Genomic DNA, 23563 nt, shown 5'->3' on the forward strand with positions numbered 1-23563 from the left:
TAACATCGACGTAAATGGAAGCTAAGTAGCTTAAAGCTAAACTGTTGGGCTTGGCTGATTTTATGGATAGACTTTATAAAAACTTATTAAGCACTTACGCAGGTAATTTTAGACTTTAAGTTCTAGACTTATCACTTTCTTTTTCACGTATTACGCACCGCATCTAAAGCAAGAATTTTTAAGTAGTTGTTTCATAACGAGTTCAGCAACTTACGTACGATTTGTAATATTTATACGAAGAAGAAAAAAAAGATCGTCTTGATTATACAATTGTTTTTGAAAATAAATTTAATTAACACGCTCGACTAACGAAAATTGTTCCAAGCAACTAAATCAGTTTCGCTACGCCCTGGATCAGTAATATATATGTCAGTAAGATATATCGTCTGTCATAGTCACTACGAGGTTGCACTATGAAGTTAACACTATTTTTGATTTGCTTGCTTTTCGCAATCGATTTTAGTTTCGGAGATGGAGATGAAATGCAGCAAGCTCTTGGAGGTGAGCGCCTTGATTCTACTCACAGCGTGATTCACTTCATTTGATTTCTTATTGTACTAAGGTATTTGTGGTGGTGCGAGTAAAAATGGTGTCTGTTTAAAGGAGAATACTTTCAACTACAATGTCAGCACTAGGAAATGCGAAAAAGTGGAACGAGATGGGGGAGCTTGTGGGTTCTTTAAGTTTAAGAAGAGATGCGAAATAGTATGTAACAGTGTGAAAAAGGAATTAGTTCACAAACCAAGCCGCTTGCCTCCACCGATCTCGAAATAAATGCATATTGCTGATATCTAAACATGAAATTGGCATTTTATAATTGCTTGTTGGCTAACACTGGGAGACTACGTTTGCAGTCGCAATGTTAAATTTGGTATGGACTGTTAGGATAAATACGATAAATTAAAAAAGTTGGGAGCGAGCTTTTTTTCAGGTTTGTTTTCATCGAGTTTACAGTATAAGAATCTGGTATATAAATTGTTTCATGATGTGTGCATCTGTAACTAAAATGCATAAATTCCAATTAGATGCAACCACTATATAATATTAACTCAGAACTTATTTGTTAGCAAACAATATGCGGATTTGGGGCCGCGTAGCACTGGTGCTCTTGCTGGTTTCCTGCAGCAAGCCTAGTATGAAGAATCGTGAGTTCATTTTGAAAAATACTGTGGCTAGCTCCACTTTACAAGTATAATTAATATTTATAATTATAGAGATATGCAAACTCAATACGGGCAAAATAAAGTGTCCAAATGGCTTTTGGAGTTTTAATGAATCCAACCAGAAATGCTTTAATGTTAAAAGGGCAAGCCGCAAATACTGCGGTATGTTTTTTAATAAAAAAGGATGTGTTGATTTTTGCATAAGAAGTGCTTATGGCGGTCGCAAGATTATTAAATAGCTTGAAAATAAAAATAAAATGGACAATTTCTGTATAACAATCAAATAATCTTTAAATGTTAACACTTTTTACGCACTCTCAGATTCTTTTCTCTGTGTGTTCAATATTTTGTACATTATGCAGTTGAATTTGGAGAATTACTTCTGTTTTTTAAGCTCTTGCCAATCTGCTAATAATTTATAAAGAAATTATAATATAAGTAAATAAACAAAGCACTAAATTGCGTAATTAAAATAGGAAATAAGTATATTGCCCATATTTTATAGAGTATTTAATCTTCGTCTCCAGCCGCAGCTATTCTTTATTGTTTCAACTTTTCAAGCAACTTACAAACTGTGTTTTTTTGGTTTTTTTTTGGTTAGTTTTATGTACTTGTGAGTGACTTTATTTTAAGGACTTCTGTGGCAGTGTCATTGGCAGTCGATTGTTCTTGTTTGTTGTCTGGTTTGTCGCTGGCGCTAATGAAACATACTTCCAGTGCGTTGTTATTTCATTTGTTATCCTTCATCTTCAGTTGGCTGATTGCCTGGCTACCCCGCACCCGCACCTCGGCCTGCCCAACAGCATTTAGCTCATTTTCGCTGGCACTGCTCGGTTTCTTGTGTCGTCCGTTTTATTAGATTTTATTTGCTTAGCCTTTATTTGTCTTCTCCCGTCATTCTCGTTCCAGCACTAAGTGTCCAATTTTAGCTGGGTGTTTTGTTCTATCCATGCCATGGACATTCAGCGAAAGAGTGTGATAATTTTACATACCCTTGACCAATGTTACAGAAGGGTACGTTCAGAAAGGACGGCGTTAATGAAAAGCATTTGATAAAATATTTCATTCAGTATTTCAAGAGCTTTATTTAAGTTCGTATGTAGTAACTTTCTGCGACGAAATGACAAAGTAATATTAATTAATAATCTTTAAAGACTTCAAGTGCTTTAAAATAAATATAGTTTCCTGACAATTTCCTATAGGGTATCTAAGAACAAGCAACGTCTGTTCGACGTCCGATTCTTTTGTTGTTGCTCTTGTCCACAGCACAGGAAATTTTTGTAGCCGCATTCCTTTTGTGCTTTTCAGCTGTGGCGCTCCTTTTATTTACTTTGGCCTTTTGTTTGTTAGTTTTGTATAAAAAGTTTTGCTTGCCCACAGCTCAGGCTGAGACCAGCTGGCCACATGTGCCTGCAAGCCAGCCTCGTCCAGTTTATAGTCCTTCTGGGCTGACCCTTTTTTTTTCGTGAAAGCTGTGTGTTCATATACGTGTGTGTGTGTGTGTAAATTCGTCAAGTTTGTAAACACAAATTATGACAATTAAGTTGACTGCTGGCTTGTTTGAGTTGCTTGGCTGCCGTCTGCAAACTTTGCTTGCAATTTAAGTCGAAATTGCATTAAATTTTCTTTTCATGCACATTACGCATACGCCACGTGGTGAAGGTAAATTCGATTACAAAATTGTTCTTTGACATGCGCTGCTGACGCTCCGTTGCTTAATTTTCATTTTCATGCATTTGTGTGGCAAAAGTTGAAGCTGCCAATTGCAGTTGGCCCCAGGACCTGTACCCACAACGTGTTAAAAGTGCAAGGTGCGAGATGCCGGCATTCACAATTGTTCATTAGATTAGCAAGTTGGTAAAGTTTGCAGAGCTCAAATGCCACTTTCACGGCTGCTGACACACTCGAGTTGAATCCGATTGGATTTCTTTGCAACGTTTCTTCTTCTTCCTTTTTTTTCTCTTGCAAGTATTTTATGAATTTTCTTATCAATGCAAAGGCGAAGGCGACAAAAATTTACGTGCAAAGTGGCAAGTTGTGACAACGATGGGAAGGACGACAGCGGCAAGGACGCAATGACAGAATGAGTAGCAAGCAAAAGTGTGTGTGTGTGTGTGTGTGCGTATGTGCATGGGTCTGTTTGTGTGTGTCTGTGGCAACTTTTGCGTACTTGTGTCCCTCCCACCGCCTTTCACAATTTGTCATTGGAAGTTGCTGCTGGAGCTGCCGATAAGAAACTTTGGCTTGATATGAGTAAAATGCGGCTATTGATGGTAAATGTTAGCAGTAAGTCCCCTTGGCGCTTTCTGCTTGAATTAACATTTGTAAAGATCTGACTGTAAGTATAGCATGGCAAAATAAATATTTTATGAGTTTATTTGAAAATTCCGACATATTAAGTATGTAATATGTTTTTAAGCATGATTATTCTGATTATTCACATTATCAAAATTTTAATAGGATTATGTTTTGCTTACTCATGCTCTTTTTAAATTAGACATATTTTTTAAAATATATTCCACTTCAACTACAATTTCGCATTTAAGGCAAAGTTATCTACAAAGGTATAGAATTTCGGCATATTTAACTTTGAATGTGTATAGTACACAAAGACAATAGTCAAGCACTTAGATTCGAAAGGTTTTCGTTGGATTTAATGCAGTCAACTACAAAGTTTAATATTTATTTTCTATCATTATAAAATTGTAATCTATTTGTTATCTGTACCTGCAATGAACATAATTTGTTTTTAATATGTATTAAAAATATCTAAGCATACATATTTGGCATGAGACATCACAGAGCAATATACAATAAAATGTTTAAAATGAAGTAAAAATACAAGCTTACATTTTCTTTTGCTTTAAAATCAGAGAATATTTTATTATTCTATTTTATTTTCTTTCGTGGATGCAGAGTCTCTCATGATCGTGCTGCAATATCTGCCGTTTAAGATGGGTTAGTGCTCAGTTACATATGCACAAAAGATACATATGTACATAGATACAAACATAGACGGGCGCGCACCCATCGATGTGCGCAGCTGTTACTGGGCCTTGGCCGGCAAATACAAACACAAATACAAACAAAGAGCACAAACACACAGTCAAACACACGCACACGGGCAGTAGGCAAATGGAAGCAAAAAGAGAAACACTCGAAACGCTTTTGGGCTTGTCTATGCGTTTGTGTGTGGGTCGCACCGCTGGCAACCTGCAAACTTGTTAAATGGCGCGAAATTCTTTTCAATTTCAATTTCGGACTGTAGGCATCTAACATTTTGTGGCAGTTGTTGTTGTTGTTGCTTGTTGTTGCTTGTTGTGCTGTGTTCTGGGAGTGTTCAAATATTTGCATTCGAAATCAATTGGTTGCGTTTTGTGTTTATTGCCTTTTGCTAGCTGGTAAAATTGAACGTGTTTTCCTTCATTTGTGTTTTCTGTTGTTTTCAATATTTCTGTGAGCTGCGAGCGGCATGTTGACAACCGGTCAGCTGGGTTAGCTGGTCAGGTGATCCACTTCTCTTTTTCGCCTAACAAAACGCGCAACGCAAATGGAAATTCAAACGAGCTGGCAACGTTTTGAACCCGTATGTCAAGCCCCCTTGCTCAAATGAAAAAACAAAGAAGAGTATAAGCTCTAACTGGGCGTAGCTTTTGGCTGTTTTTGTTTGGGCTCGCGGCATGGTTTAGTTTGCACAGCTGACATTTTGGAAAAAGGAGAAAGAAAAATTGTGCATACGCCACGTATACCACAAGCGATCAGAAGAAAAATATGCCTGCAAAATAAACAAAATTAAACAAATAGATATATGTGCGCTTATATGCAACAAATTGGCCCATAAATTATGGCCATTGGCCTAATGCATTTGGCCTCGTATTAATCAATGTGTCTCCCGGTTCAAGTTTGCATCTTTTTTGTTTTTTGTGCGGCTGCGCGTTTTGCACTTGTTGTAATTTATTTGCTCGGCACAATTATTTGCATTTTATTTTGATCAAATGGGTAAATGGATTTTTTTGTCTGCCGTTTTCAATGTTTTGTCTAGCAGCAAATGCATAAACATAAATCAAATTGCTTTTGTTGGGATGCAGCGCAACATTGATTTGCATTGGGGATTTGTTTATAAATCCGCAAATACACGAAGCTCTAAATAATAGTTTAGCGTATTTATATTGCTTTTTAATTGGCCTGGCCTAGCTAACTTTTTTTATATTGCTGGCAGCATATGCTACCGTGCGGTCATTTAATTGCATACTATTTTTTAGATATTTTTGAATATACATTAAATTTTGTTTTTTTTTTTTTTTCAATTTTAATTTATATTGAATAATTAAAGATATGTGAAATTTATTGCACACTGCCTAAAGCGTTTGCAATTGCATGTGAGCGGAATTCTATTTAAATATGCTTTTGAGTTTGTTTCTATTTTATTTAAATATTTTCGTGTCCTTAAGCTAATAAATGTTTAAAGCTGATTTCATTTTCTTAATTTTAATTGTTTGTTTTGCAAACTCGAGCTTATGCTTTGAGCAAACTTTTTGGGCGGGGACTTTTAAAAATTTAATTAAAAATTAATGCCTAAGACAAACTTTCGCTGTTAAATGAATTTCTGCATTTCGCATTCAGCTTTCAAGTTACAATGTAGACGGATTTTGAATCAGCTAAATTACAGATATTAACCCAATTCCATACGAACTTTTTTGCCCCTTACTAACACTTTCTGAGTGGATGAGCTCCTGGCCCAAGCTACAATTACCATCAATGTTGCTCAAATAATTTAACGATAGTTTTCAGTCGAAGATGTCTGTAAATCAAATGCAGATAATTTTACGAACAGGCGGGTGGCGGGACCTTGACACACCTAGACAGCAACTAAAGCGTCCACAGGAAATAATTGTTCAGTGAGAACCACAAATTATAACAATTTTATGGCACTTTCTTTGTCAGTTCAGTCGTGGGCAGTAAATTTACATACTTCATGACGAGCTGCCTGCAGGGAACTTTACTTTATTTATGCCCAAAATTCAAAGAGTCCGGTCACCAACTTTTCCCCCTCAAAGAAAAAAGGAAAAGGAAATCTCAAAAGTGGGCTGTGCGTGTAGATGAACACAATTGCGCGTCATAAATTTGAATTATTGTGCTTTTTGCATTTGACAACGACTTAAAAGCACTTGCAGCGATTTTGGCCAGTCAGCCAGTCGGCCACGAACATGTCCTTGAGACATGCACGAGTGCGAGCGAGTGGGCAGCTAGTGGCAAAAGATAGAGACACCGAGTTTGTGCTATAAAATGCGCCTTTTGTGCTCTGCTTGGCTACACAACGCCCACAAGGCACACGATTGGACAACGACAACAACCACAACAAGAGCAACAACGAGAGAAAGACAACGGTAACGATGGGCACAGACATTTTTAGTGGACATTTATTTAATGCTTCAAACGCATTGAAATTTTTCGCCCCAAGGCGTCGCCTTTGTTGATGAAGTCGGTCAGCAGCTGCCAAGGCATTGTCCTCGGCTCTTACAGTGCATTAATAAAGTACTCGACGCTTTGCACGTTGCCTAAAGTGTCTAGCATTACGAGTTTAACTGGCCAACTTCCGTATAATCCTGGCCTCTTTAATTACCCACTCTGCATAAGAGTTGACGACAGATTTTTGTGGGCTGCTCAGACTAAAATTTGTCAAGCGAACAATTGCAGCTGCATCCTGTAGATACATGCTGCCTTTTGTCAGCCAATGACAGCTTGGATAGCCACAAATTGATTAAGAGTTCATTGATCTGATTGAAGGGTTTCGACTAGTGGATATCCTCTAATCCGCTTCGGGTTTCCATAACATGCTATTACATAGAGAAAAACACATAAATAAACCCTCCGCTATATGGAATTATTTATGTAAAATTCATTCTTAAATAACTCTTTATTGTTCAATTTTCGTGTCATAAATATGTGCATATCCTATAAACTAGGGCTACAGGATAAAATATTTATTAAAACAATTTTTTATTTATTTTAATTAAATTAAAATAAGCTTCATCGGCTTGTAATCTTTCTGTCATTATCTGTGGCAACTTGAATAAAAATAGAGTGTATATCGATGCTTATCAATTTTTTGGACAGCGGCCAGTTATCCATAATTGGACTCAAAATCCTGAGTATGTTCAATGATATTGAATGTCTACATAAGATATCTCTAGAATTTGTTGTCTGTATTCAGTTTTAATTGGTAAATGGTATAATATTATATATTTGAAAAGACGTGCCAGGCTTGGACAGAGAAACCAATCTAAATGCTGTTAGCTCAACCAGTCCTGTTAACAATAAACAATTGACCGCATGACATGACAAGCAACGAATGTGCTTTCTACTCTGAAAACAGCCAGTGGCTAGCTATAAAAATATTAAACCCCCGAATATACTCACACACCCAACCTTTGTGTCTGTGTGCAAGAGTGTGTGATGCCTATGTTCAATTGCACAGCAATTTTATTTGTAGTTTTTCATTCAATGCGACATGTCTGCACAAATGTTGCATAGCAATTGCTTTGTGTGTTCAATTTTTGGCATAACATAAACAAACGAAAAATAAAACTACAACAATAGCAGTAGCAACAACAACAACAAAAGCAACAACAGACGGTCAAACAAATGCGCACAAATTGTGCAGCTGTCAAAAGCAGAGGACAGCACTTGGGCAGAGAGAGGCGTGGCTGCCGGCACAAAGCACACACTTTTTATGTGGCCCGAATAGAGTAACGAGTACGAGAGATAGTTCTAGTTAAAAGTGCTTGACTCGAAGCTATCCTATGTATATATATAGAATTTATTTTCTGTATTCAGGCAGCTAAAGCAATTTTAAGCAATTAAAAAAATGTAAAAAAGTATTTATATTAAGTTTTTATTAATAAGTTCTGAACCATATATATAATAAACTTGATAAACACACACTTTTCAGCTCTGCCTGTTTCATAAATTTGTAAAGATCGCATATACCGTTTCCCATTCACTTAATAGTAACAGGGTATAAATACGTGTAGCGAGAATAAGTGTGGTTTTAACAAGCTTGTCATTGCAATAGCCATCAGCGCTTGAGTAGAAAGCGCAGTGTGTGGACATAAATGGATTAAATATTATAAATTTGTTAAACATATTTCAACCTGGCCATAGACAGCTATTATAACAATATTAATATAAAACTGCCGCGATTTTCTTTGAAACTCCACAGATAATAAACAAGAGTTCAAGCCTTTTCTATTTAAAATATTCCCTTTGTTGAAATTTTCTATTGTAAAAAAAATTCTGTTATCATGGGAAACAACTTAAATTAAATTTATATGAATATTTACAAACTACTTATTCTACTGGTAAGTCTAAAATACAAATTTACAAGGGTGACTATATAAATGAATCAGGGAGATCGACTGGGTGAAACCTTCGCAGTCTCCTCCGCGTTCGGAAGAAGAAAAAAGATCATTAAACACAGAACAAATTTTATTAACTAAGCAAGCACTTGACGTATGCTACGAAAAGCGTAGCAATGAACAGTTCGTATTTCAGGCGCGCCTAGAGGTATGCAATAAAAATTGTATATTAGGTATATTTAGAGGATATGTCTGTAGTGTCTATATTAAATACAAGCAGCATTTGTGATTTTTCGCATGTGGTCAGCAGCAGGTTATAAAGCTCAGGGCGGCAATATAATGCGACGACATCTTCAATTCTCACTGAGCTCTCTCTTAACACATAGTAAGCACAAAGTACAGGGGTACTTACTATATATGTACATTCATGTGAGTGTGTGTTTGTGCGCTTGGAAAAGCGTCCCCCAACTACATAATTTCAGACTCGCTCAGTTGACCGCCTTGTCAGTCGCTGTTGTTGTTGTTATTTTTAGTATTGTTGATGTTATTATTGTTTCAGTCGTTGTGTTTGGAGCGCCCTGTGCTGCGTGCCAGGGCCACATTTAATTGTGCACCATGTTCAACAGGCCGTTGTACATGCGCATTAAATGTAATTAACTCATTATAAATGATAACGTGGCCGAAAGGAGTCGCGCCGGGGCTTGTCTTAAGCCTCTGCCAAGCTGAGCCAGCAGTAGCTGCAGTCGGGAGCACGACTTGTCATCACAGCTAATTTAGCCAGCCAGGCGGCAGAACGTGTTATGTTTCCGCACAGTCACACGGGGGTCACGCAAAATGTGAAATTATTGCCGGAAAAGGACAATGTGACACGCGGGCTATTATTCAGGTCCAGGGGCACAAGCGGGACCAGGACCGGGACCCAACTTTGACCAGGTATCTTGCTAAGCGCCATAAAAACGCTTTTATGCGCTCAAGTGTGTGCTGATATTTGACCCTGTTTATTGCTGGCTTTATTTTGTTTTGTTTCTGTTTCACTTTGTTTTATTTTATAGTTTTTCTCTCGGCTTGTTTTCACGCTCTCCTGGCCAGGTGGCGCTCCTGTTAATTATGTAACACGCTCAAGTGTTTCTTTTTTGTTACGCACCTTGGCTGTTCGCTTTGGTGGAAAAACACATTTTTATCACACATTCGTTGCGTCGTTTTTCTGCTTTGTTGCTGTTTTGCCCGCTTTCCCTCCGCCTAGTTGCGTAAACTCACATGCGAATTTAATTTAGATAAAGTGAAAATGTAGATTAGTGTAATTGCTGGAGCTGTCCACCACTTGGCTGGCAGCCAACAGCAAGCCGCCAATGTGGTTTTCCGGCAATTCTTTGTTTCTTTGGTTTGCGTGTATTATTTTCCTAAAAATGTCTGACCCTAAGCATTTATTTCATAATTAATTGAGCGAAAATATTCACGATGCATTATAAAAATGTGTGCCAGATCGTATTAATAGCTTTTAAGGCACATACGCAGCACGCAAATATATAAGCGTTAATTCAATTACAATTTAATATCTTATAAATTTTTAAATAATTTTATTAGTCTGTCATAAAGTGTAATGATGAGTAAGATTATTTTGTTGGGATAAAACAGGGTATTTGACAATTGGATAATCTCGAAAGTCATCATTTAAGCTTGATTTTGACTGCTATTTATATACTTAGCAGTTACTGTCAACTCGTCATCAAACCACATTGTCTTCAGAGCCTTAATTTATGTATAATGTGTATTGCGGGTCATATTTTTGGAATATCCTCAACTGAACTTATCTCCTGCTTCTAAGTTTTTATTAAATGCTTAAAGCATCAATTCTTTTATTGGACTCATCATAATAATTGATATCTTATAATTTATACCATGTATTTTCTTAGAGCATAAGTCATATACTAGTCTAATACTCAAAAACAATGTGGGGACTTAAACCACAAAATGAACATCCAAATTATTTCCTTCAAACTTATAACAAACCATTTCTTTTATACAAGTAGTTACTTGTACTTTCTCCCAAACTATAGAAAGATTTCGCTTAGCTTGCTTCACGTAGATATGGGCTTAATGCTGTTATTTAAATTGCAAGGCATTGACGGTGTCTCTTAAATTCACAATTCAATGCGTCCGATAGACAAGAGAACTGACAACATAATTTCAGCATATGACATTTCATCTAATGAGAAAAAAGTTTTCGTAAAACTGAACTGAGCCAAAGCCAAGCATATTTGTTTTATGCTTCTTTCTGATAGCCATACTTTAAGCGTGCGTGCATGTGTTCTTATGTGGGTATGATTGTGTGTGTTTGGCAGTCTATCTGCAACTGCCAGCTGGCTGACCGAAGCAAACTGTCAGAAAGCATCTGAGAAACATTTGTCGTCAGGCTGACAAAGACAGAAATGAGCAAGGCAAATAGAAAAATATGCATATGAAAAACGAATTTATTTTTTTTGCAAAAAGAAAATCAACAAATTTTGCAAATGCTTTGACAACTCGTTGGATAGTGCGTCCTGCGCCCTAGCCCTCACCTTCGTCTTCCAGTATTTGCTTGAAGGAGAACGGCGCGAAGGCGTAACCAGCGCCCTCATAGAACTTGCTCATGAACTCGACCCTGTTTGTAAATTAAAAAATATTTAATTAATTAACTTAAAAATCTCTGGAATTCGAGAGTAACTTACCAGTGCAAGCGCAATGTGTGCAAAAAGGCCGAGAGACCCTCAATGAGCACAAGAATGCCCACGGTAAGCCCGGACCAGGCGCCAAAGGTCAAGAAAATGACAATGCAGCCTATATAGCTGTCAAATATGAAGCCCATAGAGAATATCATGTTCCACAGCACCTCAGAGAGTTCTGGAAAAGGAAGTAAGTTCAAATTGTAACAATAAATAAATTAGAAGATAGAATTTCGAGATCAACTTACGCGCATGGGCCAGGGACAAAGCCCACAGCCGCAAATAGGATGCAGTATGCGAGATTGTGCTCAGCACATACTCAATTGTGTGTATGGCCTGTTGGATAAATATCTCGCTCATGGGCTCATCATCTCCACCATGGCCATGTCCGCCGGCAGGCGCGACTACTGTTTGATTGGGCGCTGGCAAATTCTTTGGACGCTTGGCCTTTATATACAACGGCTTGCCAAGCAGCATCCAGGGTATGCAAATTATGGCCACCACCACGAAGATCGTTTGCAGTAATTCCTGACCCTCAAACATGTACTCCTTGCATCCTTCCAGCGGCTCCTGATTGCCAAACAGCATCATGTTGATAAACAATATAAGAATCGAGGGTGCACAGCCCGGCGAGAGGGATTGATCCAAGCTGGAATCATTGTAAACAATCCATTTGTAGAACATCATGAATACCATGTAACCGAATAGGAGCAGCAGGAACAAGATCTGTGGCAGAAACTCCAGGAAAATGCTGGCATATTTTTTATAGTGTATGAAATTCACAACCGACATGCAAACGCCGAAAATCATGTGCAGAACTCCAAAGACAATGGACAACTTCATCTTAAAGGTGTTCAAAAAGATGATTTTGTTGTCCGCCAGCTGCCAAACAGGATCCATGCCCAGCGGATAGGTTTTGAAATTACTGATGTTTGGTCGCATTGTCAAATACTCAATGTTCTCATCGGTGACTGTGGACGTGTTATACTGATTCTGCCAACCAGAGCCAAATATGTTCATAGACTTGGAGAACACGTCGTTATAGATTAGACCCGTATAAAGGGAGAATAGGCCCATCAGCAATATGATATAGCGACCGCCGAAGAATATGTTGAATATCTCCTCTTTAATGGAAGCCAACTGCCGCTCCTTGATAATCAGCCAAGAGGCAAAGGCCACCAGTATAAGAGCATGACCCATGTCGCCGAACATCACCGCAAACAGAAATGGAAATGTGATGCATGTGTACAGTGCCGGATTCACCTCCCGGTAGGAGGCCATGCCATAGGAGTCGATAAGGTTTTGAAAGCCGCTTGTGAACTTGTTGGTGCGCGTAAAGGTGGGCGGCTGCTCGTTGGTGGAAATGACATTCATAAAGGCTGGTATGCTGCTCTCCGACAGCTTGGAGCCGCGTGACAGCGCCTGCTGCACTGTGGGTAGGTCGCGTACAGGCACCCAGCCCTCGCCAATTAAACACTTGCCAGTGACATCCGGATTGAAGTAGTTGAGTATGTGATAGATGGCTTTCATTTTCTTGACCATAATGGTCCAACGGGCCAAATGCTTTGCGGCGGAGCTCAGCACGCGATTGCGGTGATCGGCGCTCTGATTAAGCACCATTTTCAAGTCCTCTAGTCTTGTATTCACATCCCTGATCATATCCGCGCGCTCGACAGCCGAACTGGGGCACGGATACACATCGGCATGGTATCCCGTACAGACTTTCTTCACGCGCTGCTTGAGCTGCTCGCCTTGAAAGAAGGCCACGAACACAGTCTTGAGTACCTGGCGACCCGTCTCTTCATCCTCACATAGGCCGCTTATGTCGTTGCGCCGCAGAAATATGTTGCCGCGTGAGATGCGCCACAGCATGCGCTCAAAGCTAAAGAAACGCTCCAGCTTTATGACACCGGCCACAAAGGCAAGCTGTCCGCGTTGAGCGCCCGCCTGAACTGCCGTGGGATCATCGCCTTCGGTCTGACGATTGGAGTCCAAGTTGATTACCTCCTGATCGGAGAAGAAGCCCTCGGTGTTCTCCAGCACGCTCTTTAGCTCTTGCATGTGCCTAAAATTCGCGTGGAGGCTGGCTCCATTCGCAGACATTTCACGCAGCTCGTTCTCGGTCTTCTCTAGTTGTGCTTCCAGATCGATTATTTCGCGTGGATTGGGCGCAGAAGGCTCCTGGTCGGGATCCAACTCTGGCATCTTAATTTCATCTTTGCGCAACTGGTTTTCTATGTAGCGCACTCGACGCTCCATCTCGTCACAGCGTCGCACCTCGTTCACATATTTGCGCTGGAAGGAGTTGATCTGATCGTTGAGATCCCGAAACTGGACACAGCCACTCTCCCCCAGCTCGGCAATGGAGGCGTAGGCAGCCTCTGGCTGTATATATAACTGGCACAGGGCCATCTTCTCGCTGCGAAACATATCGCCCATGGTGAAGCCGTCGTGTTGTTGTTATCTGCGATAAGCGAAATGAGTTGCCGATTACTATCTGATTACTAGCTGATTATATGGAGTATTATTTATTATTATTGTTGGGGCTGACACTGGTCTAAAGAGCTGAACATTAAATTTACGAATATTACTAAGCTCTTCTTCAAAGGCCATAAATAAGTGCTTTTAAAGTGCTAAAATATCTTAATCTAACTAGTTTTATTAAATTTATAAGCAATTAAATCATTTTGAAATTAATTCCCTGTACACATCAAATCGATAGATAATAAGTACAAATATATAATTTAGATTGTGTATATATTTTGTCAATTCTTGATTTTTGAGTCTAGAAAAACGATTGGTTATGTATATATTTACTTTCTGTTTACTTTCTTATTTGATCCAATTGATCTTTTCATAAAAATCGATAGATTCCAACTATCATAAAATATTATAGATTTATTATAGATTTACGAAAATTCAATTCAACCGAATAGTTGAAACAAATGTCGATCATTAAATATTTGTCTGATCGACTTTTGAAATTAGTAAATATAATATAATCTTGATAAGCTTCGGCACTAAGGCAAATAAATGATAAAAAATGAAAAGCACTTGGCCCAGGTAAAGTTGGGTAATTCCAATCGAATTTTTTAATGCATAATTATTTATTTTTATTTTTCATATTATACTCATTCTTATTTAATTTAATTTTAAATATATTAATTGAGCTTGTTTCTCTTAAGAAATTTACTAACATATACTCAACGACATTTTAATTAGATGATATTTTTGTCTATTTGCTGATTATTGATTCTCCATTCCATAATCTAAAAAAAGCCCATTAATATAAAATCAATAAGAGTTTTTTGGGCCTTTAAGATAAATTCCAGTTAGAATTTTAATTACAAGATTGCTTTAATAGTATTTGATTTGTCAGAATGTTTCACAATTGATGAACCAATCTAAGCTCATGTGACGTGCATTGTATGTAGCTCCCAATCTCAATGCAATGTCCCAATCAATCACCAACTACCAATTGTACGTGTATGCGGGAATGTATGTAGGCAGGTATATATGTGCGTAAATACGTTAAACTGAACTATTTGTGTACACACTTTGCCGAGATTAGATAGCACGGCTTGAGCTGATACCGCACTCGTTTCGCTTTTAGCATTGCGCTTATCTCAAGTGGCAACGGGGGTCGGGCTAATAATTTGAAATTATTAACAATTACCGAGCAATCAGTTGGCTTATATATAAGCCGGGGGTTGTACCTTATACTAGTATTAAGACTTTGCATGGGCCGCACTTACAAGTGGCAGGCGGACGTGCAGGACATGGACAGACTCTGCGGCACTGTCCAGATGAATAATGGCGCTGCTTGATAGCCGTTTTGGTATTTCAGATTATACATATTTATGGCAGTCTAACTCAGTGGCCTGCTGTGATTTTGTCTCGCATGTCTGGCAATAAATTTGATTGATTCAGCCAATTTGGCCTGCTGGCTGATAAGCAGCCGCTGTCTGTGCCCGGTTTGATAATTGCCTCTGATTGCCATCGGTTTGCTCAAGCATTAAAGAGCCTTGCGGAGACTTGAAGTTTATAATTTATCACAAAAGGAAGTCAAAAAGTGTTGCGCACAATAATACGCTAGCTCAAGTACTTTATCAATACCAATAAATTGTTTAAATTGGTTTTTACCCAATTTAAATAATTAACATTTTTAGAACATTTTGAGTGCTTTAAGCTAGAAATCAGATTCGGTTAATTAAATTGATTTTCAAGTATATCGTTTTTTTACTTTGAATAACAATAATATTTGTCAACCATATATCAAAAAAAAAGAAGAAAAAAAATTAAAATAATAAAATAATAGATGGCATGTAATCTGGCGAAAGAAGGAAGAAAAATTCTTTTCGCTCAAAATATTTTTTAGGCTTTAATTTTTGTAGATTTTTGCATTAAATAGGAACTTAAGAAAATAGATAAATAAATAAAGTGAAGCGTTTCTTGTATTTAAAAGGGGCGAATGCCGTTTAATCCGAAAACATTCGTATGCCAAAAAGTTTTGGCACTTTAAATTCGTGGAACTAATTCATAGTTTATTTGGATTTTCTACATTGCATATGCCTACGGCTCTGAGTTGTAAATCAAAACTTATTTACAAGCCCATCTGACATATTGCATAGCCCCAAGTCTGTGCGTTTAAATGTTATTTAAAGTTGCCCATAAATCGTTTAACATCGGAAACAGCACAATAACCTCTAGCTGGCAGTCCTAAGGCTGCTATCCAATAAGTATTTACAACACAATATATTCAGTCCTGAATGTGAGCCATAATTACGACTGGCCCACGGTGCGGGATGTTCTAGCTGAGCCAACGCTTTGTTGAGCTCATTAAGAAATCCGTTTGCTGGCCGTAAAAATATTATCGGTAACGTAATAATTTGCACAACAATTTATGCGTTTGGGTGTGCGTGTATGTATGTGTGAGGCCTTGTTTCACATGATCCATCACGTGCTCTGACGTCACGCACAGGAATGCGTGTGTGTGCTTGTGTGTATTAGTAGTTTAGCATTTGCTTTCAGGCAAATCGAACCAGACGTTTAACGGGCGGGCAATTATCAAAAATCAATTAAGATACGTTATCGCAAAACATGTCGCCATTAAGATTAGCGTAATTGTCTTGAATATGGCTTTGAATAATTGCGCCTTACAGGCGGCCGAGAGTCCTGCGTGTGTCCCGACTGAGGAATGGGACCACCCGGTTGGCTACTCTAATTGCTTTGTGGGTGGTTGTTCATTTACAGACAGCTCACAGCATTATTTTTTTTTTTTTTTTTTTTTTTAATTTGGTTTATTTTGCGCTGGAATCGATCAGTGCCTTCTGATCTCTACCAAGCGGAGTTAAGGGTATAGTGTATAGTTATTATTTAATAACTTAAATGATAATTACAGACTTAAAAATATATAACAATAATGGGAAAGGGATGTTTAAGTGATGTGCCTCGTTGGTAGGTCGTCGGGGTGTAGCCTTCGGAGGCGCCTCTCACTAATGGGCTCAGCCAGGGCCCTTGCGGCCGCGTTCGGATGCTGCACCAATTTGTCGGAGTATCGGCTGCTGAAGAAGTTGAGCTGATCTCCGACCTTTGTTAGGCGGAGATCGCGTTCGATGGCGTCTGTTGTTACGTACCATGGCAGGCCAGCAACCTTGCGTGCTGCCTTGGCTTGGACCACTCTTATGCGACGGAGCTGGTGTGCTGATGCCGTGCCCCAAACTTGGATCGCATATGTCCAGATAGGCGTTACCATCGTTTTGATAAGCAGTGTCTTCGTGGATATGTGCAGCTTGCTTTGAGGCTTTAGTAGCCAATCGAGCTTTTGAAGTCTTCTCAGGCATTTTGCTCTCGTTGCTGCGATGTGAGGCCCCCATATGAGCCTTCGATCCAGGTGGACACCCAAGTAGCAGAAAGAGTTGGTCTGCTCAATGGTTCGTCCATCGAACCGTAGCCCCTGGCAGCTGTATGGGCGCAGCGTAAAAGTGACGCAGGCGGACTTGGCACAGTTTATAGCGATGTTCCACATAGCTGTCCAGGTTTCGATCTGCAGCAGCCAGTCCTGCACTGCACTTGTAGCAGCTTGCAGATTTTTGTGGGAGGCTAGGAAGGCAGTGTCGTCCGCATATGTTGCCACCAGCAGTCTCGCAGGGCTGAGGTCTTCATTGCTTTGTCCTTGTGTGGGCAGGTCCGCCGTATACAGCGTGTACAGCATCGGACCGAGGACGCTGCCTTGTGGGACACCTGCTCTGATGCCCTTAATTGCCGACCTTTGGTCTTTAACGGCCACTTTAAAGGTGCGTCCTGCCAGAAAGGAGCTAAGGATGCTGAAGTATGGCGCTGGGAGTATCAGTTTGATCTTGAACAGAAGACCATCGTGCCAGACCTTGTCAAACGCTTGTTTGACATCGAGGAAAACGCCGACGCAGTATTGCTTCTGCTCAAAAGCTTCTAGTACGTGTTTTACTGCCCGGTGGACCTGCTCGGGGCAGCCGTGAGACTTTCTGAAGCCAAACTGATGATCCGGGACCAGGCGCGTGACCTCGTCGAGTTCTAAGAGACGGCTTAGCAGAAGTCGCTCAAAGACTTTTGAGAGCGTCGGCAGAAGGCTTATAGGGCGGTAGGACTCAAGTTGAGTTAGCGGCTTACCGGGTTTGGCGATCATCACAATTTTCGCATGTTTCCATTGCTTCGGAAAGTGGCCAAGGCGGAGCATGGAGTTGAAAATTGTGGCGAGCGCCATGACTCCTTTGCGTGGGAGAGCCTTAGCTGCTCTGTTGTCGATTTCGTCGCATCCTGGGGTCTTCTTTAGCTCAAGCATTTTCAGCTGTGTCCCGATTTCCGCGGGGGAGATGCTTCTTATCGGGAGAGCCATCTGCAGTGGAGCGTCCAGTGACTCGGCTACTTTACGGCGCTGTGCAACGTCTGCGAAGTCGAATGGCTTGAAGGTTGTCTCCAAGTAGTCAGCAAACGCGTTGGCCTTTTCCTCGTCCGATCGGAGCCAGAGGCCAGAGTGGTCCGTGATCGGGGAGGTAAAAACTGGTTGCCTCTTAATGCTTCTGGTGAGCTTCCACACTGAAAAGGTGCTGTTGCCGTCATGCCCAGTTGTTTCGAGGAAGCTGTCTAGATTTTCCGTTCGAGTCCTAGCCAGCAGTCGTCTGAGCCGGTTGGACGCGCTTACCATTTCTGCCTTGGTAGAGAGGTCTCCGTTGCGGATGTACAGCCTCCTTAGACGTCTTTTGTCGGCAAGGAGACTCCTGGCTTCAGGGCTTAGTAGGGACCTTCTGAAGGTACGAGAGTGAGGCAGGGTTTGCGGGGCTGCACGTCTAGCAGCTTCCGTAATTTTCGCTGTGAGGTGGTCAACGTAGCTCTCCAGTTCACTTGCCGTATTTATGGTGACGTTGAGCTCTAATGTGTCCTCGAGGCAGGCCCGGTATACTCCCAAGTTAGAGCGCGGCGGGAGCATTTTGCGGATTCCAACTTCCCACTTGGGAGTCTCCTCGAGCTCAATCAGTAATGGGAGGTGATCCGACGTCAGGTCAAGGAGGCTTCGTATTCGCAGCTGTTCCTGTCTGAATCCCTTGTAGAGCCCGAAGTCAAGTGCACTTGGTGTTGCAGTAGCCCTATATGGGTAGCACGTTGCCTCTCCAGTGGCTATGACTTCGATGCCTTCATTCTCAATGGCAGAGAAGAGCGTTCTCCCTCGGGGGCACATGCGGTAGTTTCCCCACCAGCGATGTTTGGCGTTCCAGTCTCCTCCTGCCAGGAATTTGGGGCCAAGCTGGTCGAAAAGGGCTCGAAAGTGTGCCTCAGTCACTCTCAAGGCCGGAGGGCAGTATACAGAGGCGAGATTGAAGTCGCCTCTGCTGGATCCGAGTCGGATAGCAGCAGCTTGCATATGCCAGTGGCAGGATGACTCAAGTGAGTGGTGCGACAAGGACGACCTGATCAATATTGCTGCTCCTCCATGTTGGCTGTTATCTGGGTGGTTGGCGGTGTGGAGAGTGTAGCCTGGCACTCTGAGGGTGATTCGAGAGCAGAAGTGAGTCTCCGTGAGCAGAAACACATCGATGTGGTGGAGTTCGATGAAGGCTGTGATCTCATTCGCCTTCGAAAAGACTCCGTTGGCGTTCCATAGTGCTATCCTGAGGGAGCTCATTTTAGGCACTGTTATTTTTGGCGCTAGTGTGCATTAGCGCTTGTAAAAGAGTCTGTATGAGAGACATCAGTTGGTCGAATCTGGCGAACATTTGCTTCATCATGAGCTCAAGGGCTGAGTTGGGGCAGTTGTCGGCAACAGGTTGCGATTGGCTGGGAGTACTGCCAGTGTTCCTTCTGCGAGACGATGAGCGGGCACTGCGCTCTGCGGGCTGGGTACCGCGGAGGACGCTGGCAAAGGATTGTTGGCCAGGCACGAAGCTGCAGGCAGGAGCGGCTGTTTTGGGGCGGGGATCTCTGGAGCGGCTTGCATCTCTGCCATTTGCCTTGTGCTGGTTTTTCTGCTGGAAAGCATATTGCAGGTACTTCTTGCAGCCTTTGAAGTTTGCTGCGTGTGCTTCTCCACAGTGGTGACAACACCGATTCTCGTCCTTGCCAAGTGTGCACTCGTTGCTTGGATGGTTGTCCCCACACTCCTTGCACACATAGTGTCTCGAGCAGTAAGATTTTGTGTGCCCGTACTCTTGGCATCTGTTGCATTGTACAGGGCCCGACGTCTTGCGAGGCTTCTCCCACGAAACTTTGTGCCTGCATAGTACTGTTATTGATTTGACAAGGTTATTGTTCTCCGCTTTCCTCAGGTCAACAAATCTCATATTTAGAGGTTCGTTATTGACTCTGCTACGCGGGGTATATATGCGGACAACGTGGTGCCCCTTTTCTGCCAATTGCGCTGAAATATCTTCGGATGCGACCTCGTGGTGGATATTTCGTAGAACTATGCGGTACGGCCGGTCTTCTGCAAGCTGGTGGTGGTGAAACAGGCAGCCGTTCTCGCGAAGGTGCCTTGCCAGCGTTCGGTATTCGTCTGAGTTGCGGCATTGGACGATGCAGTCGCCAGAATTAAGCGATCTGACGGTGTAAGTGTCCGCGCCTAGGACGCTGTCTAGTTCCTTGCAGAACTTGGTGAAACTGAGGACGTTTGGCACAGTTATTCTCGGCACCTTAGAGGCAGGCCGCTCATTGGGAGGCGCCGTCTGGGTGGGTTGCGGGTGTGCGGCAAGCTTTTTATTTGCCGTTTGTTGCCTGCTGGCCCTTGCGCGAGCTGCGTGCGAGGTGGATGGCCTATCATCTACATCCTCGTCGGCGCAAGCTTCCTTGTTGGTGGCTAGTTCTACTTCCGTGTCCATGTCGCTTTCCTCTTCGTCACAGAGGGCCGCAAACCGGTTTTGGCTGGCTTTCTTGGTTTCGGTGGTGCTCGCCTTCTTACGGGCGATACGGGGGGAGAGATTGCCACCTTCTCTTTTTGTGGCCTTAAACCATTGACCTTGCCAAGTACGTGAAGTCTTGGGCGGGTAATTATTCAAAAACGCGTGGAGATCCGGGCTTGTAGCAGGATTCGCGCCAGGAATGGACGGGATTGCGGGGCCTTGGGAGCTGATGCCATGTGCGAGGGACGACGTTACCGTAGTCGTTCCTAGGGAGCAGGCAGTTGTGGTGATGCACGACGTGGTGAGTAGCGTAGTACCCCCGCACAGCGTGATGTATGGCGGTAGCACATTATCCGACGGGTTGTATATAGGTGACGCAGGATAGTCGGGGATGAGTGGATTCGGCTTGTTGGACGCCATTAGGTGAGATGTTGACCAAAATTTACTAGCTGCACTTATTTACAAAAATCTCCAGTATTTTTGTGAAAAGTGACTTTGGTGAACGGGGAGCGAAAACGGTGACTGGAAAGTGTCAGCACTGTCACGGTCAGTGACTGACTTGCCAGCACTGATTGTTCTCCTATTGGCTAGTGCTTTACTTGTGTTAGTGAGTCTAGGCAAAAGCTCTCTCGCGAAAGCTCTGCTCACTCACACGCACTCACACACACTACAGCTGAGTTAAGGCGATCAGCTGAGCGCAGTTTGAGCTTAGCAAAAGCTTGCTCTCTTACGCTCGCACGCGGTTGCACTTTTGTGTAAAAAAAAAATTTAAATGTTTATATATGTTTATATATATATATAGTTTAGCTGCCAGAGGCAGCACAATTGTTTTTTTTTCGCGCTCTGCAGGCGCGATTTGTTTGTTAAGCCCTGGGGCGGGCTTAGTTAGTGTCACTGTCACTTTTGGTTTGTTTTTTGCCTGGGATGCACTGAACATACACACGCACGGGAATGCACAGAAAACACGACCGATCTCCGCGGAAGTTCAAGGCGAATTGCATTATTTTTATATCGCTGCTGAGGATTACAACTTTGTTTACTGCTCAAAATTGTTTTGTTGGGAGTGCGTTTATGGTATGGATTTATGATTGTTAGACTTTTATGAAATACTTTGTGCAATTAGTGAAATAATTTGCTTTGTTTTTAATGTTTTTTCTTTTGCCGGGCAAACAATAGCGTAAAAAGTTACAGACAGCCATTAAAGTTTACATATACGTTTTTTTGTGAGTACATTAATTTATATATATTTTTAAATATTCAAATGAAATGTACTTATTGTTTCCTGGCTGCAGGTTGTTTCTTAGTTTCTAAGCAAACAATATGATAATTGATATAAAAATATAAAGATTTGAATTAAGTGCTATTCAGCTTGTTAATATTTTGTTCAAGAATTTGTGCAGTGAGTAGTGCGGAGTACTTTAAAAATTAACTGTAGGGTCCATACCAAATTTGATCTTTTGAAGTGGGACAAACAAATATTTCAATTCGTTCGGATTTAAAACTTGGCGAAACATAAATTTGCACAAATTGCGTATGCTCTTATTATATGATGATGCTAGAGTATTTTCACTTTAGTATAAATAGTTTTCTTTGCAGTTCCGTATTATTCTTTCATTGTTTCAGATATTGGATAAACCTTAGCACAATGTTTAATTTGTGGCATGTTTACGGCTTATCTGGGAGCAATTTTGATAACCCAACGTACTCGACTTAACCCGCAACTGAGCACTGATAAAGTTGGTTAGCCTGAAGAAAGCAATGACTTAACTGCAGCATAATAATGAGATTTTAACTTAGCTGAGGCACTGGGTAAAAACTTTTCACAACTATTTAATTGAATATTGTTGAAGGCATATTTGCACCATTTGTGAGCGCTTACATTGCAGATCGGTAATCGAATTATTTCTTTTTGTCGCTGTTTTCCGAGTAATTCTTCGCGACCAGCCAGACCAACGGCGCTCTGTGTACTGTTCGATCACCTTAGCACCCATAGACCTGGTAGCTTTTGCCAATTAAACTACAGTTAATCTACACTTGGCACACACAAATACATATACACGAGCACGCACATGCACAAGCACACACGCGTAATTGGAGGCCGAGTAGAATAATCTGTGCGCCTTTTTTATCTCGGCGCAACAACGCAAACACTTTGCGATTTCTGTTTGTGATTGCGTTGCCAAACAAGCGGACGACGCCTTTGATAGACGCGTTGTGTCGTGTCAAGGTGCGCAGAGAGGGGGAGTGCTTGGATGGGGTTGGGGGCTTATCAAAAATTTTACGGTGCGCCTGGCCAAGTTAATACGGCAATCGGCGAGCAGCTAAACAGCTGAACACACCACAACAACAACACATCAGCTGGCTATCAGCCATATCAATGGGATCAATGATTGAGCATTAGCACGAGTTGTTCAATTTCTCAATTGCAGTGCCCCCATATATACTAAAAAGTTCTTGACTGACTTTAGCATGTGACGTTCATCAACGGTGAATTGTGACATCTTCGAGTTGCGTTCTGCTGACAAGAGACAGAGAGAGAGAGAGAGAGAGAGAGAGAGAGAGAGAGAGAGAGAGAGAGAGAGAGAGAGACATTATATTATATCATCGATCATTTCAACACGATATATTTAGATGGTTTATAAATATATTGCAGCTGCTGTAGTTAAAGACTATGCAAAGTCTTTGGGTGTAACTCTTATATTATGAATGTCTAAGGGTTTTTTTTTATACAGGTTATTTCGTTTATTTGTCACATGACTCGTACATTTTTACTCTTTCTTTAAATGTTAAGATGTTTTTCTTAGTATTTTTGAATAATACGCAGGGCGTAAGTTGCCACTGACTGACCACACCTAATGTATGTATGACAAACGTGTATAAATAAGATAAATAAATAATCGGAAAATTTGATATGAAATTGAGCTTATCTAAAGCTGACGTCGATTATTCAATACCATGGATTAATCATGCTT

The 23563-nt window shown here is 41.2% G+C and overlaps 1 protein-coding gene and 1 long non-coding RNA gene across 2 annotated transcripts; one reads left to right on the forward strand and one right to left on the reverse strand.

Annotated features, from left to right (window-relative positions):
• Positions 1-217: 217 nt before the first annotated feature.
• LOC26530549 (uncharacterized) lies at positions 218-803 on the forward strand. The gene is made up of 2 exons (XR_001450147.3): positions 218-501; positions 563-803. It is a non-coding gene; the product is annotated as an uncharacterized lncRNA (long non-coding RNA).
• Positions 804-10974: 10171 nt separating this feature from the next.
• Positions 10975-22608, reverse strand: Vha100-5 (Vacuolar H[+] ATPase 100kD subunit 5). The gene is made up of 4 exons (XM_002051600.4): positions 22471-22608; positions 11472-13687; positions 11230-11401; positions 10975-11162 (listed from the first exon to the last, which is right to left on the reverse strand). Exons 2-4 carry the CDS (start codon positions 13660-13662, stop codon positions 11069-11071), a joined length of 2457 nt encoding a protein of 818 aa, XP_002051636.1. The 5' UTR covers positions 13663-13687; positions 22471-22608; the 3' UTR covers positions 10975-11068.
• Positions 22609-23563: the final 955 nt, after the last annotated feature.

Source organism: Drosophila virilis, chromosome 4 (genome assembly GCF_030788295.1).
Source record: "Drosophila virilis strain 15010-1051.87 chromosome 4, Dvir_AGI_RSII-ME, whole genome shotgun sequence".
Lineage (NCBI taxonomy): Eukaryota > Metazoa > Arthropoda > Insecta > Diptera > Drosophilidae > Drosophila > Drosophila virilis.

Coding starts and splice junctions, on each gene's coding strand:
- Vha100-5 (XM_002051600.4), bottom strand. CDS start 13,662: ATGGGCGATATGTTTCGCAGCGAGAAGATGGCCCTGTGCCAGTTATAT. Junction 11,402..11,471: donor TTTGTCCCTGGCCCATGCGC/GTAAGTTGATCT, acceptor TTCCTTTTCCAG/AACTCTCTGAGGTGCTGTGG. Junction 11,163..11,229: donor CACACATTGCGCTTGCACTG/GTAAGTTACTCT, acceptor ATTTACAAACAG/GGTCGAGTTCATGAGCAAGT.